At 27.8% G+C, this 16,117-nt stretch overlaps 2 protein-coding genes across 4 annotated transcripts in view; one reads left to right on the forward strand and one right to left on the reverse strand.

The window, feature by feature from the left end:
- LOC126736223 (putative epidermal cell surface receptor) overlaps positions 1-16,117 on the reverse strand; it is a 78,220-nt gene that overhangs the window by 42,747 nt on the left and 19,356 nt on the right. For 2 of the 3 annotated variants that reach the window (XM_050440481.1, XM_050440479.1), the window contains exon 1: positions 1,112-1,587. The exons of the other annotated variant lie outside the window; for it this stretch is intronic. In XM_050440481.1, the coding sequence (XP_050296438.1) occupies positions 1,112-1,250 (139 nt within the window). In that variant the 5' untranslated portion in view covers positions 1,251-1,587. Of the gene's footprint in view, positions 1-1,111; positions 1,588-16,117 lie in introns of those variants that run through there. 3 annotated transcript variants of the gene reach the window in all.
- Positions 10,373-16,117, forward strand: part of LOC126736222 (kielin/chordin-like protein) — an 82,492-nt gene continuing 76,747 nt past the window's right edge. The window contains exon 1 of the mRNA XM_050440478.1: positions 10,373-10,567. The gene's annotated coding sequence lies outside the window, so the exon portion shown is untranslated. The remainder of the gene's footprint in view (positions 10,568-16,117) is intronic.

Below are 16,117 nucleotides of genomic sequence, written 5' to 3' on the forward strand. Positions count from 1 at the left end.
ATTGGTAAACGCTCCATATATTAAAATTAAAATATTTATTTACCGCCACCGGATTTGAATTTTGGCCCGAAATTTTTGGAGAAATTTTTTGTTTTTCTATATAGCTATTTATGCTAAATAAAGATAATTATTACTATTATTGTATGATGAGTATTTTTTCAGTTATGAGCATATTGTGAATTTCCCATAATAAATATAAATTTTCAAAATATTTTTTTTTTCCGTTTTTTTGGAAAATTAAAAAAAAAACACGAAGCACGTGTCTAATGAATTAATAATCAAAGAACCATAATTTTGTTTTTTTTTTAACTATTTTTTTTAATCATATTTAAAGTTACAGTTTTAAAAATTTGTACAACTATTGCTCATTTAAACTAATAAATAAACCTTTCTCTGTTTTTAAAAAATGTACAAGTATTTGAAAAAAAAAATTTGTGATAATTTTTTTGTATTATCAACATACTCATAACTCAAAAAACTAATAAAGTTAATCTTTTCAAAATTTGTACAGTTAATGCTCATTTAAATTAATTAGACACCTATTTCAGGGTTTTTTAAAAAATTTATAAGAAGTTGAGAAAAAAAATATTTTTGTGAAAAAAATATTTTTTTTAAATATATTAACATGCTCATAACTCAAAAACTAAGAAAGTTACACTTTTGAAAACCTGTATAATTATTGCTCATTTAAATTGATTAGACACCTATTTCAGGATTTTTCGAGAAATTAACAAAAAATTGATAAAAAAAATATTTTTATGAAAAAAACTAAAATTTCCAACAAAAAAAATACCTTTCTCAAAAAAAATTTTTTCTCGATTTTTTGGAAAATTTTCCAAAAATCACGAAACACGTATCCAATGAATTCAATCAAAGAACCTGTATTCAACATTTCAATTCAATATATTGAACATTTTTTGACTTTTTGACTTACGAGCATATTAACAAACTTAAATAAGTCATTTCAAGACAACCCTGTATAAAGTTCATATTATCTTTATTCGAATAAATGACCGTTTAGTTTCCCCATTAAAAAAAAATCCGGTTCAACAACTGGAAATCACTAAACTTTAATTTAAAGCCAATTAAAAAGCACTTCTGCCCCACTTACCCTCGGGCTGTAACATCCTAATGCAAGACTCCTGCCCTGCACACCCGTCTATCTCCATCCCGTTCCCACTTACGGCACACCACCGCACCAAAACCAAAACCAACCCCCAAAACACCAAAACGCGACGTCCCTTCGCCATTTCGGCACACTTTTCGTCCACACAAGAGAAATAAAATAAAAATTCAGTTTTAGCAAACGGTTTATTAGCCACGGTTACATTACTATACGCTTTACGGTGTCTAATGTGTTTAGAAGAAGAAGAAGAAGTAGAAGAAGAGAACAACAATTGAAGAACGTATAGGAGAAGAAGATTTCTATGGTGTAGCGGGTACTCGGGTCGCGGTTGACTCTTGACGACCCACTGAGGTACCGCAGGTAGAGGAGGGGGGGGAGTGAGGAAAACTGCGACCTGGGGATTGGAAAGTTTATTTTGTTTTTTCTCTCTTTCTCTCTCAGTAGAATAGTTGGGAGAAGTGATTTTGAGGTTCAATTGTTTTTCCTTGAACCATTAAACTACTTGATGAAGCACAAATTATTTACTCTAATGCAAAGAATTGCCAAATAGCCATGGTGAAGTTATTTTTGTTTGACCAGAACCATGTACTTCTTCAAATCGACCATCTGAAGCGAAAACACCGTTTTATTGATGAAAATGGTGAAGGTGTCGGGCAAGCAGCCAGCCGCACTCAGAACTAGATGACGCTGCCTAAGTCGGTTAAAGCGAGAACCACTTGGGTTTTTTAAGCTTGCGGCGAGATGGCTCCACTAAGTCAAAATTTAATTTAAAAATTTAATAATTAACATTTAACTTGATATATCGAATAAATACATAAGTACATTGAGAAGATGCTGGAAATGGTTGCCTTGAACTACTTGTACACCTATTGCTTCAAATAGCCGTCGAGGACCTGCGGAATGGCCAGCTCGCTCGCCAGATTCGACAACTCTAGATTTTTTTTTATGGGGCTATTTGAAGTAAAAGGTGTACGAAACTGAACCTGCTTCAGTATCGGACTTACGACAGACAATGACGAATATTTGTAGAAATATCGATGTTAGTGTATTTGAAAACGTTCGGTGTAAAATTTCGAACACCGACTGTTCTTGTGTCAAGAAGTTCAAGGCAACCATTTCCAGCATCTTCTGAATTGAACTCAATGTATTTATTCGATATATTACATTATTCAGGTATTTATTAAATGTACCATCATTTTATAGTAGGTAGATATTGAATTTATATTCAAGGGTTATAAAGTACTTGTCAGGAGCTTCAAAATGATGTGCCACAAGAGCACCCTTTCCATTTAATTTTTTTTTCAAGATGGCGCCCAGCAGCCATCTTGAAATTTTCATCTGTCAATTTTGCTTTAAAACATAGTATTCATTAATCAATTGAATTCCGTCAAGTTTTAATAATTTGAATTGATCCATTCAAAAAATAAAGAGGGATGCCTCCCCAACATTTAATAAAAGCACTGTATAATGAACTATACAGGGAGTACTTAATGAAGAAAAATAGAAAATATTTAAGTATTTGAAAACGTTATGAATCACCATTAAGTATAGCACCTGGCATGTTAATCATTTAATTTTCTAAGAAAATCCATAGGAACATTTATTCAAATAAATTTTACGTAACTATTATAGAATTTTCGCAATAATTTCGCGTATTTGGTCGGTCACCCATGAGCAAACTTTTATTAATGTGATTATTCGGTTTGAATTTTAATTTTTGTTTACACGTTATTCCCGCGTTCAACTGGGTTAAGGACTCTTAATCGGTATTATAAGGATTTATAAAATCACTTACCAGTCATAGGGGGCTCTCTAATTAAATTATTGCATTATTGGGTTCTACGTGAAAATCCATGAAATTTGAAAGGCACATGATATTCTTTGATGGTACCGTTTCAGAAAGATAAACAATTAAAAATCACGTTTTTTGTTTAATGTTTAACATAAAGGAAAAACGCTTGTCACCTCCTTGTTTTAACTTTTCAAGAACTACTTATAATGGTAAATACTACTAAAAATGACATAATAATGTTGATTTTTTTTTTAGTAATTTCAATCTGTTATTTTAAGGGGAACATTCTATATATTATTATGTAATTTAATTGATTAATCACTCAGATTATCAACATGTCCATAATTCAAAAACTAAGAAAGTTATAGTATTGAAAGTTTCTACAGTTATTGTTCATTTAAATTGATTAGACACCTATTTCAGGATTTTTTACAAAATGTACAAGGGGTTGAGAAAAAAATCCTTTAAAATTAAAATCGGGTGTTTTCGTCATCTGATAATGCCCTAGTTTGGCGAAACGTGTATATAACATGTAACTTATGTATGTTTTACGTATCAGGTATACTGTGACATTGTAAATTTTGCGTTTTAATTTATACTGTAATAATTATAGAGGAATGAAGGAAAGACTGGAGAAAATGGAAGATTTCTGCAACTTCCTGGAAGAGTTTTTAAATGAAGAAAAAAATATTAAATTTTTTGAAATTACAACAAAAAAATTAATATCGCAAATTTCTTTACTTTCTTTGAAGGAATTTAAACTTCTCACCAAATATAGAGAACCTAAAAAATATAGGAAGATGTTTGAACCACTTTTAGGAAAAACAAAGGAAATTGCACCAATTTTTCGGAAATATTGACATTGTTTGTTTTTAATTGGAAAAACAATAGAAATTCTCCGGTTGCTAATACTTGCTTGAAAAAAAAATTGAATTTCCTGAAGCAATTTCGTTGTCTCGTGTTTTCGTTCAATGTTTTTCCCAATTTAGTAAAAGTGGAAAATTTGATGAAGAAAAGAGGATAAAAGGATTTTTAAGAATTAACTGGATTTTTTTTATAAAAATTATCATTTTGCTTATATAATTCAAAAACAAAAGATAAATGTTTGAAAATGTGGACAATTTTGGTAAAACACATATTTCGGGGTTTTTTGACAAATGTACAAAAAGTTGAAAAATTTTTTTTTTATGAAAAAAATATGTTTTTTTCCTAAGAGATCTTATCGACCTGCTCATAACTCAAAAACTAAGAAAGATACAGTTTTGAAAATTTGTACAATTATTGTTCATTTAAATTAATTTGACACCTATTTCAGGGTTTTTTGAAAAATGTACAAAAAGTTGAGAAAAAATTTTTTTATGAAAAAAATATGTTTTTTACCTAAGAGATCTCATCGACCTGCTCATAACTCAAAAACTAAGAAAGATACAGTTTTGACAATTTGTACAATTATTGTTCATTTAAATTGATTTGACACCTATTTCAGGGTTTTTTGAAAAATGTACAAAAAGTTGAGAAAAAAATTTTTTATGAAAAAAATATGTTTTTTACCTAAGAGATCTCATCGACCTGCTCATAACTCAAAAACTAAGAAAGATACAGTTTTGAAAATTTGTACAATTATTGTTCATTTAAATTAATTTGACACCTATTTCAGGGTTTTTTGAAAAATGTACAAAAAGTTGAGAAAAAAAAATTTTATGACAAAAATATGTTTTTTACCTAAGAGATCTCATCGACCTGCTCATAACTCAAAAACTAAGAAAGATACAGTTTTGAAAATTTGTACAATTATTGTTCATTTAAATTGATTTGACACCTATTTCAGGGTTTTTTGAAAAATGTACAAAAAGTTGAGAAAAAATTTTTTTATGAAAAAAATATGTTTTTTACCTAAGAGATCTCATCGACCTGCTCATAACTCAAAAACTAAGAAAGATACAGTTTTGACAATTTGTACAATTATTGTTCATTTAAATTGATTTGACACCTATTTCAGGGTTTTTTGAAAAATGTACAAAAAGTTGAGAAAAAAATTTTTTATGAAAAAAATATGTTTTTTACCTAAGAGATCTCATCGACCTGCTCATAACTCAAAAACTAAGAAAGATACAGTTTTGAAAATTTGTACAATTATTGTTCATTTAAATTAATTTGACACCTATTTCAGGGTTTTTTGAAAAATGTACAAAAAGTTGAGAAAAAAAAATTTTATGACAAAAATATGTTTTTTACCTAAGAGATCTCATCGACCTGCTCATAACTCAAAAACTAAGAAAGATACAGTTTTGAAAATTTGTACAATTATTGTTCATTTAAATTGATTTGACACCTATTTCAGGGTTTTTTGAAAAATGTACAAAAAGTTGAGAAAAAATTTTTTTATGAAAAAAATATGTTTTTTACCTAAGAGATCTCATCGACCTGCTCATAACTCAAAAACTAAGAAAGATACAGTTTTGAAAATTTGTACAATTATTGTTCATTTAAATTGATTTGACACCTATTTCAGGGTTTTTTGAAAAATGTACAAAAAGTTGAGAAAAAATTTTTTTATGAAAAAAATATGTTTTTTACCTAAGAGATCTCATCGACCTGCTCATAACTCAAAAACTAAGAAAGATACAGTTTTGAAAATTTGTACAATTATTGTTCATTTAAATTAATTTGACACCTATTTCAGGGTTTTTTGAAAAATGTACAAAAAGTTGAGAAAAAAAAATTTTATGACAAAAATATGTTTTTTACCTAAGAGATCTCATCGACCTGCTCATAACTCAAAAACTAAGAAAGATACAGTTTTGAAAATTTGTACAATTATTGTTCATTTAAATTGATTTGACACCTATTTTAGGGTTTATCGAAAAATGTACAAAAAGTTGAGAAAAAAAATTTTTATGAAAAAAATATGTTTTTTACCTAAGAGATCTCATCGACCTGCTCATAACTCAAAAACTAAGAAAGATACAGTTTTGAAAATTTGTACAATTATTGTTCATTTAAATTGATTTGACACCTATTTCAGGGTTTTTTGAAAAATGTACAAAAAGTTGAGAAAAAATTTTTTTATGAAAAAAATATGTTTTTTACCTAAGAGATCTCATCGACCTGCTCATAACTCAAAAACTAAGAAAGATACAGTTTTGAAAATTTGTACAATTATTGTTCATTTAAATTGATTTGACACCTATTTCAGGGTTTTTTGAAAAATGTACAAAAAGTTGAGAAAAAAATTTTTTATGAAAAAAATATGTTTTTTACCTAAGAGATCTCATCGACCTGCTCATAACTCAAAAACTAAGAAAGATACAGTTTTGAAAATTTGTACAATTATTGTTCATTTAAATTAATTTGACACCTATTTCAGGGTTTTTTGAAAAATGTACAAAAAGTTGAGAAAAAAAAATTTTATGACAAAAATATGTTTTTTACCTAAGAGATCTCATCGACCTGCTCATAACTCAAAAACTAAGAAAGATACAGTTTTGAAAATTTGTACAATTATTGTTCATTTAAATTGATTTGACACCTATTTTAGGGTTTATCGAAAAATGTACAAAAAGTTGAGAAAAAAAATTTTTATGAAAAAAATATGTTTTTTACCTAAGAGATCTCATCGACCTGCTCATAACTCAAAAACTAAGAAAGATACAGTTTTGAAAATTTGTACAATTATTGTTCATTTAAATTGATTTGACACCTATTTCAGGGTTTTTTGAAAAATGTACAAAAAGTTGAGAAAAAATTTTTTTATGAAAAAAATATGTTTTTTACCTAAGAGATCTCATCGACCTGCTCATAACTCAAAAACTAAGAAAGATACAGTTTTGAAAATTTGTACAATTATTGTTCATTTAAATTGATTTGACACCTATTTCAGGGTTTTTTGAAAAATGTACAAAAAGTTGAGAAAAAAATTTTTTATGAAAAAAATATGTTTTTTACCTAAGAGATCTCATCGACCTGCTCATAACTCAAAAACTAAAAAAGATACAGTTTTGAAAATTTGTACAATTATTGTTCATTTAAATTGATTTGACACCTATTTTAGGGTTTTTTAAAAAATGTACAAAAAGTTGAGAAAATTTTTTTTTATGAAAAAAATATGTTTTTTTTCCTAAGAGATCTCATCGACCTGCTCATAACTCAAAAACTAAGAAAGATACAGTTTTGAAAATTTGTACAATTATTGTTCATTTAAATTGATTAAACACCTATTTCAGGGTTTTTTGAAAAATGTACAAAAAGTTGAGAAAAAAAATTTTTATGAAAAAAATATGTATTTTTCCTAAGAGATCTTATCGACATGCTCATAACTCAAAAACTAAGAAAGATACAGTTTTGAAAATTTGTACAATTATTGTTCATTTAAATTGATTTGACACCTATTTTAGGGTTTTTTGAAAAATGTACAAAAAGTTGAGAAAAAAATTTTTTATGAAAAAAATATGTTTTTTACCTAAGAGATCTCATCGACCTGCTCATAACTCAAAAACTAAGAAAGATACAGTTCTGAAAATTTGTACAATTATTGTTCATTTAAATTGATTTAACACCTATTTCAGGGTTTTTTGAAAAATGTACAAAAAGTTGAGAAAAAAATTTTTTATGAAAAAAATATGTTTTTTACCTAAGAGATCTCATCGACCTGCTCATAACTCAAAAACTAAGAAAGATACAGTTTTGAAAATTTGTACAATTATTGTTCATTTAAATTGATTTGACACCTATTTCAGGGTTTTTTGAAAAATGTACAAAAAGTTGAGAAAAAAAATTTTTATGAAAAAAATATGTTTTTTACCTAAGAGATCTCATCGACCTGCTCATAACTCAAAAACTAAGAAAGACACAGTTTTGAAAATTTGTACAATTATTGTTCATTTAAATTAATTTGACACCTATTTTAGGGTTTTTTGAAAAATGTACAAAAAGTTGAGAAAAAAAATTTTTATGAAAAAAATATGTTTTTTACCTAAGAGATCTCATCGACCTGCTCATAACTCAAAAACTAAGAAAGACACAGTTTTAAAAATTTGTACAATTATTGTTCATTTAAATTGATTTGACACCTATTTCAGGGTTTTTTGAAAAATGTACAAAAAGTTGAGAAAAAAATTTTTTATGAAAAAAATATGTTTTTTACCTAAGAGATCTCATCGACCTGCTCATAACTCAAAAACTAAGAAAGATACAGTTTTGAAAATTTGTACAATTATTGTTCATTTAAATTGATTTGACACCTATTTCAGGGTTTTTTGAAAAATGTACAAAAAGTTGAGAAAAAAAATTTTTATGAAAAAAATATGTTTTTTACCTAAGAGATCTCATCGACCTGCTCATAACTCAAAAACTAAGAAAGACACAGTTTTGAAAATTTGTATAATTATTGTTCATTTAAATTAATTTGACACCTATTTTAGGGTTTTTTGAAAAATGTACAAAAAGTTGAGAAAAAAAATTTTTATGAAAAAAATATGTTTTTTACCTAAGAGATCTCATCGACCTGCTCATAACTCAAAAACTAAGAAAGATACAGTTTTGAAAATTTGTACAATTATTGTTCATTTAAATTGATTTGACACCTATTTCAGGGTTTTTTGAAAAATGTACAAAAAGTTGAGAAAAAAATTTTTTATGAAAAAAATATGTTTTTTACCTAAGAGATCTCATCGACCTGCTCATAACTCAAAAACTAAGAAAGATACAGTTTTGAAAATTTGTACAATTATTGTTCATTTAAATTGATTTGACACCTATTTTAGGGTTTTTGAAAAATGTACAAAAAGTTGAGAAAAAAATTTTTTATGAAAAAAATATGTTTTTTACCTAAGAGATCTCATCGACCTGCTCATAACTCAAAAACTAAGAAAGATACAGTTTTGAAAATTTGTACAATTATTGTTCATTTAAATTGATTTTACACCTATTCCAGGGTTTTTTGAAAAATGTACAAAAAGTTGAGAAAAAAATTTTTTATGAAAAAAATATGTTTTTTACCTAAGAGATCTCATCGACCTGCTCATAACTCAAAAACTAAGAAAGATACAGTTTTGAAAATTTGTACAATTATTGTTCATTTAAATTGATTTGACACCTATTTTAGGGTTTTTCGAAAAATGTACAAAAAGTTGAGAAAAAAATTTTTTATGAAAAAAATATGTTTTTTACCTAAGAGATCTCATCGACCTGCTCATAACTCAAAAACTAAGAAAGATACAGTTTTGAAAATTTGTACAATTATTGTTCATTTAAATTGATTTGACACCTATTTTAGGGTTTTTCGAAAAATGTACAAAAAGTTGAGAAAAAAATTTTTTATGAAAAAAATATGTTTTTTACCTAAGAGATCTCATCGACCTGCTCATAACTCAAAAACTAAGAAAGATACAGTTTTGAAAATTTGTACAATTATTGTTCATTTAAATTGATTTGACACCTATTTTAGGGTTTTTCGAAAAATGTACAAAAAGTTGAGAAAAAAATTTTTTATGAAAAAAATATGTTTTTTACCTAAGAGATCTCATCGACCTGCTCATAACTCAAAAACTAAGAAAGATACAGTTTTGAAAATTTGTACAATTATTGTTCATTTAAATTGATTTGACACCTATTTCAGGGTTTTTTGAAAAATGTACAAAAAGTTGAGAAAAAATTTTTTTATGAAAAAAATATGTTTTTTACCTAAGAGATCTCATCGACCTGCTCATAACTCAAAAACTAAGAAAGATACAGTTTTGACAATTTGTACAATTATTGTTCATTTAAATTGATTTGACACCTATTTTAGGGTTTATCGAAAAATGTACAAAAAGTTGAGAAAAAATTTTTTTATGAAAAAAATATGTTTTTTACCTAAGAGATCTCATCGACCTGCTCATAACTCAAAAACTAAGAAAGATACAGTTTTGAAAATTTGTACAATTATTGCTCATTTCAATTAATTGGACACCTATTGAAGTTACAAAATAAATACCATCAATGTCAATAAAAAACATTTTTCTTACAAATTGTTTTTTTTTTATAATAATTCATATCAACTTAAAAACCAAAAAGATTATACTTTATTTTAAATAGGACATCCTACATATTATTTAATTTTTGGAATCTACAACAAATTACAGGCAATTTAATAGGTCACACCACAATATTTATACATATCACAAAACAATATTTCGTACTTTCAAAAGTGTATCAAATTTTCAATACATTTCAAAATGAATCTTTTGTTCTTTCTTGACCATAGACATCCGGTAATCATTACTTATTGGGGTGGTTTTTCCTTATTGACCTCTCGTGAAACTCCCCCGCAAGCCGGATTATCGACCGGATCCAGTACCGAGTGACGTTGAGACGCCTACCCGTCGAATTTCTTCGTCTTCTTCTACCTTGGGGTTGATGTGACGACGAAGAAGCGCATCGAGTCGAAGAAAGTCGGTCAGTGGGACTAACCGCGATCCGGCTTCACAAAGTTCTCGTTCAAAACATTCGTCGAAGAGAAACACGAACAGTTGAACGTCGACGACTACGTGAACCGGAGTAAACGGGTTTAAACGCGCGACTTTTGTTTTTTTTTTTTTTGAAAAATTTGTGGCGGGAATTTCTTGGTGGATATTTTTGTTTGTTTTGTTTTTGAGTTTCCAGAACGTTGTGTGAGTATTTTTTTATAGTGTAAAATAATTTCATAGATCCTATCCTTTTGTCTAATTAATTGTTATCAAAAATTGAGAAACACGCACGATATTTATGGCCGGTAGTAAGTGAAAGGTGGCACAATTTAGGAAAAAAATATAATTCAATTTGCAAAAGGAGAGAAAGTGTTAAAAAAATTAGAACAACTATTTTTAGAAATGATTTTATAGCTTTTAGATTTTGCTGTATAATGAGGTCAATATTTTGATGGCTCTGCATTGTATTAAATGTAACTGCATAGAGTTCTTAAGCTCCATATATTTATACAGTTTTGGATTCGACGTGAAATTCTTTGGAATTTGAAAGTTATATACCTGCAATGGTTTTACCAAGGTATGTCATGTGACCCCTGAAATTTCATGGAATTTCACGTAGAATCCAAAAATGAAATAATATGTAATATTAACATTTGCTATTTATCATTTAATAGGCCTTGAAAAGTTAATATACAAAGTGTCCCGGTTCATGTGGAAAATCTCTCGGATCCAGGTAGAACATCGAAAAATAATACCGAACGTTCCTATTAAAAAAAAAATCCTACACGCCTTCTTTACGAAGATACAGTCTTGGATCAAATTGGTTTTTCATAAATTACTTTTAAACTACCCGGTAGCATTTAATAAAAATTTTAGGTGATGAACACTATTAGGGACCTCTTAAGATGACATCCTTAAAATACATTTACCTTGTTTACTTTACCAGGGGCGGACTAGGTTGTACACTTTAATGCGTATATTTTTAACACCCTGTATGTTAAAGTCTAAAAAAAATAAATTTGGATACCTTGAACCCTAGGGTAAAAAAAAGGTACTCCTCTTCATTATCGATAAAATGAACCGTTTTGGAGAAAAAAATAATAAACGAGCCAATGTTTTTTTTTTTAATTTTTTTTAATGAGATAAGTACGCCAGTTATTCAAAGACCAGAGAATTTCGATATAAGTCATTTAATTAAAAAAAAAATACATGTTCCTAAAAATAGAGTGGTGTCCTCAAAAGGTCTTTACAAAATCTAACCTCTCATATATAAAATTAATGTGTGTTATTTTAGATGGATAAATCTTGAAAAATGTTAAGTGTACATCTTATTGTGTAATGAGTTTTGTCCTATTAATACTTTTCCTATATATGACAAGATCTTAGCAGTATGTGTAAAAGAATAACAAACAATCCTGGTTTAGTGAATGCCACTCTTGTGAATCTGTTTTTCTGGATATCTGTGTTTTTTATACACAATTAACTATAGGAATCATGTGTTGGCTGTTTTTTCGATCTTAAAAAAAACCATTAATAAAAATATATCTTAAATTAAAATAATGTTCATAAGTCATAAGTTTTTTTTTTCCTCTAACTGTAATTATTCAAATATTTATTTATGTATTCTATAAAGATTTGCTGGAGTTTAAAAGTCCACCGAATATTTCCAAATTTTAGGCATAATAAATTATAAAAAAATACGAAATTTTCAAAGAAATTCCAGGGACTTATTTATATTTACAGAAAATCAAAAAAAAAATTACTGGTAAAAATTCAAGGCATTTATTTCCAGAAAATCATAAACTTTGCTTTTTTTTTAATATTTCAGGCAATAATTGGAAATATTTCTGAAATTTTAGAATAAATCAATTTTTTATTGTTAATTAATTAGTTGTTAATTACCGAATATTTTGTCAACATATTTTCCTAAACATCTATTCCGACAAAATATTAAATAAATTTAAGGCATTAACTTTGAAAAAGTTGTAAAACATTTGAAAGTTCTAGGCACAAAATACCAAAAAAATATTAAATATTTATAGAAATTTCAGGCATGCATTTATAGAAAGTGTTTGTAAAAATTCCAGGCATTATATGCCATAAAATCCTGTCTATCACTAAATACTTTGAAATTCTAGGCATTAATTCCCAAAAAACATTCAATTTTTTTTAGGAAGTCTTTTTAGAAATGTTCCAGTCATTTGTTTTCAGAAAATCATTTTTTTTTTAAATATAATAATAATAATAATAATATAATAATAATAATAATGTATTTATTTAGCTTGAGCTACAAAGGTAATACATAATATATAGATAATACGAGTATAATACATATTTAAAAAAAAAAACTTAAAAATTTAAATCAATAAAAATTAAAAAATTGCAAATAATTTGAAAAAAAAAGTTGAAAAAAAAGTGTGTGCTTATACAAAATGGCATACATATACAAAAAATACAAAAAGTCTCACATACAGAAAATTTATAAATAAAATTTAAGCCTAAAATAAAATAGCAAAAATAAAACAAAATACGAGTTAAAATTGTAAAATAAAAATAAAATAAATACACATATAAACTACAATTACATAAATAAAGGTAAAACGAATGATAACACAAAGTATGTACAAACAAAACTTACAGAAAAAGTATAAATAAAACATGAGTCTAAAATAAAACAAAGTACGAGTAGAATTGTAAAACTAAAATAAAATAAATATAAATACGAAACAACAACTACACAAACAAGGGTAATAAGGATAAAACGGTAAAAGAAAGTATGTATAAATAAAACTTAAAAATAACTAAAATTACTGTTTAAAAGTGTATAAATAAAATGAAACAACTAAAACTAAGAATAAAATGTTAACATGTATAAAAATAAAAATAAAATAAGACATTCACACACTGATAAATTTTCTCAATAGCCTCCTAAACTGGTTTAAATTATCACAGCTTTTGATTTCAGTTGGCAACTTATTAAATTCAATAAGTCCCTTGCTGAGTACAGAATTTAACATCTGACTAGTATTGCATCTATCAAGGACAAAGTCTGTATTATTTCTGGTGCAGTAATTGTAGACGTCTCCGAACACTCTTATTTTATCACAAATATATGTGGGTAGTAGACGTTGTTTTAATTTAAAAATAAATACATACACACTAAACATAATTCTTTGCCTGACAGACATCATACCTAGCACACTTAACATAATAATAACAGGAGTGTATCGATTGCATTTTAGGATTAGTCTCATTGCTCTATTTTGAATTACGTCAAACTGTTTCACCTTGTATTTAGGCAGGTTGAACAACAATGTGGAGCAAAACTGCAAATGGGGAACAGCAATGGCATTATACAGCAGGAGTTTTGTATGCATCGATAAGTTTTTTCCAACTCTATTAATAAACCCAACTTTCTTGGAAAATTTTCTCATGGCGTAATCCGCATGTGCCATAAAATTCAAATTTGCATCCAAAATTGTACCCAAATACTTTATTTCATTTTCATAAAAAATACTCTCCCCACCTACACTGATGTTCACATTGTCAATATTTATTTGATTATTTTTCGATTTTTTGGTAAAAAGGCAAAATTTAGATTTACTTGTATTTAAACATAATTTGTTGATACAGAGCCAGCTGAAAATTTTGGTTAAGTCACTATTTATATCAGTTACCATCTGATCAATATTGTTTCCTATTATATAAATCATTGTGTCATCTGCAAATAACACAGTTTTACATTTTTGTATAACTTTTACCATATCATTTATATATAATAAGAACAATAATGGACCCAAAACTGTTCCCTGGGGAACACCAAATACAACATTAAGAACCTGAGAGAGACTATTCCCATACTTTACACGTTGGACTCTATTACGCAAATAAGATTCAAACCAGTTCAAGACATCACCTCTAATTCCCAATTGGCTTAATTTATATAACAGAATTTCTCGGTCTATCGTTTCGAATGCTCGTTTAAAATCTAAGAATACCGCTAAAATATATTTATTATTATCAATGGCTCTGAGAAAATTATCACATATATTAACGACAACAGACTCACACGAATAACACTCACGAAAACCAGACTGATTTTCAATAATTATCGAGTTTTCGTTACAGTAATTTAGGAGTTGCTCTTTTACACATACCTCAAGGAGCTTTTCATAGATAGGTACCGTATTAATTGGTCGGAACTCATTATAGTTGATGGTATTTGGTACTTTGGGAACAGCAACAACAGTAGACAGTTTCCATGATTCCGGGAAGACTCCATTTTTTAAAGAAGTGTTAATAACATCCAAGACACGATCACCGACAGCACAAGATACGTCACACAAGACTTGCTTAGATATGCCTTTTTCTCCACCTCCAACGTTTTTTAAATTTTTAAGAATTTCTTTCATTTTTTTCATTGATACTTGACCAAACTTGGAAAATAGTTTACTAGGTTCAGGGGCTCTGGTACCATTATTTATTACATTTGGTGACTGTGGGATGTTGGTGACAATAATATGTATACTTTCTATAAAATATTTATTAAATTCTTGAGCAATGCTTGCTTCATCGCTGATTAATTTTCCGTTGAAATTGATTTGTTTGGTCAAAATATGCTTTTTACCTGGTAGTAGAGCTTTAAGATTTTTCCATAATTCTTTAGGATTCTTTTTGTTTTCGTCTATGCATTCTGCATAAAATTTTTCCTTCTCTACTCTAATTTTGTTTACAATAATATTTCTTTTAGTTTTATACTCTTTCCAGGCACCCTCATTTCTATCTAAAACGGCCCTTTTATATAAAGTATCTCTTTCTCGCATCATTTGTTTAATGTCAGACGTTATCCATTTTTTATCCGCATATTTTTGATTCTGGATAATCTGAACCTGAGGGCACATTTGGTCTACAATAATCTCAATATCAGTGATCAATGATTCAGCTAGTAGATTTATGTCGGAGCTATTCTTGTTCCAATCAATAGCAAGAAGTTTTTCTTGTAGTAGATGCGAGTCGTAGTTTTTAAACGATCTTTGATGTTTAACGGTTTTGATAGTTTGCTTGTTTTCCTGATTAAGAGATATAGACAAAATCGAGTGGTCACTAATTTTAGGTGTTAGATGTACCCTGTGCGCCAGATGCTTGTCATTGGTGACTATAAAATCGATTAATGTCTGGCTCGTAGGAGCTATTCTGGTAGGTGTTTCCACAATTTGGGTAAAACCATTTGTGTAAATTATATTTTTTATTTTGTTACTATAAAACGTATTTTTAAGAAAATCAAAGTTAAAATCCCCAACAATGATATTAATTCCACTAAAATTACTAACTTCATCCAAATACTCAGAGAAAAAATCTAAAAAATTGGCTTCTTCTTTTTTAGGTGGATGATATAGCACAGAACACAAATATTTCACGCCACAAACAGAAAACTCCAAAGACATTAGCCAGACAAAACTATTAACAGACAAAACATTTTTAATTTTATAACGTACATCAGATCTTACCAATGCCATCACTCCCCCTGTTCTACTGTTGTTACTAATAGATTGTTCCATTCTGTACCCATCTATGTCCAGCTCACAAGGTTCAATTTCAGCTGTAACGTGGGTCTCACTTAAAAGCAGGATCTTAGGTTTCCAGTCATTGACTAATAGAGTAATGTTATCCTTATTATTAAGATAACCCTGACAATTAAAGTAGACAATGGTCGTGTTAAGTACAATATTTGAATTTAATTGCTACCTTATGTAT

This window comes from Anthonomus grandis, chromosome 5, assembly GCF_022605725.1.
Source record: "Anthonomus grandis grandis chromosome 5, icAntGran1.3, whole genome shotgun sequence".
NCBI lineage: Eukaryota > Metazoa > Arthropoda > Insecta > Coleoptera > Curculionidae > Anthonomus > Anthonomus grandis.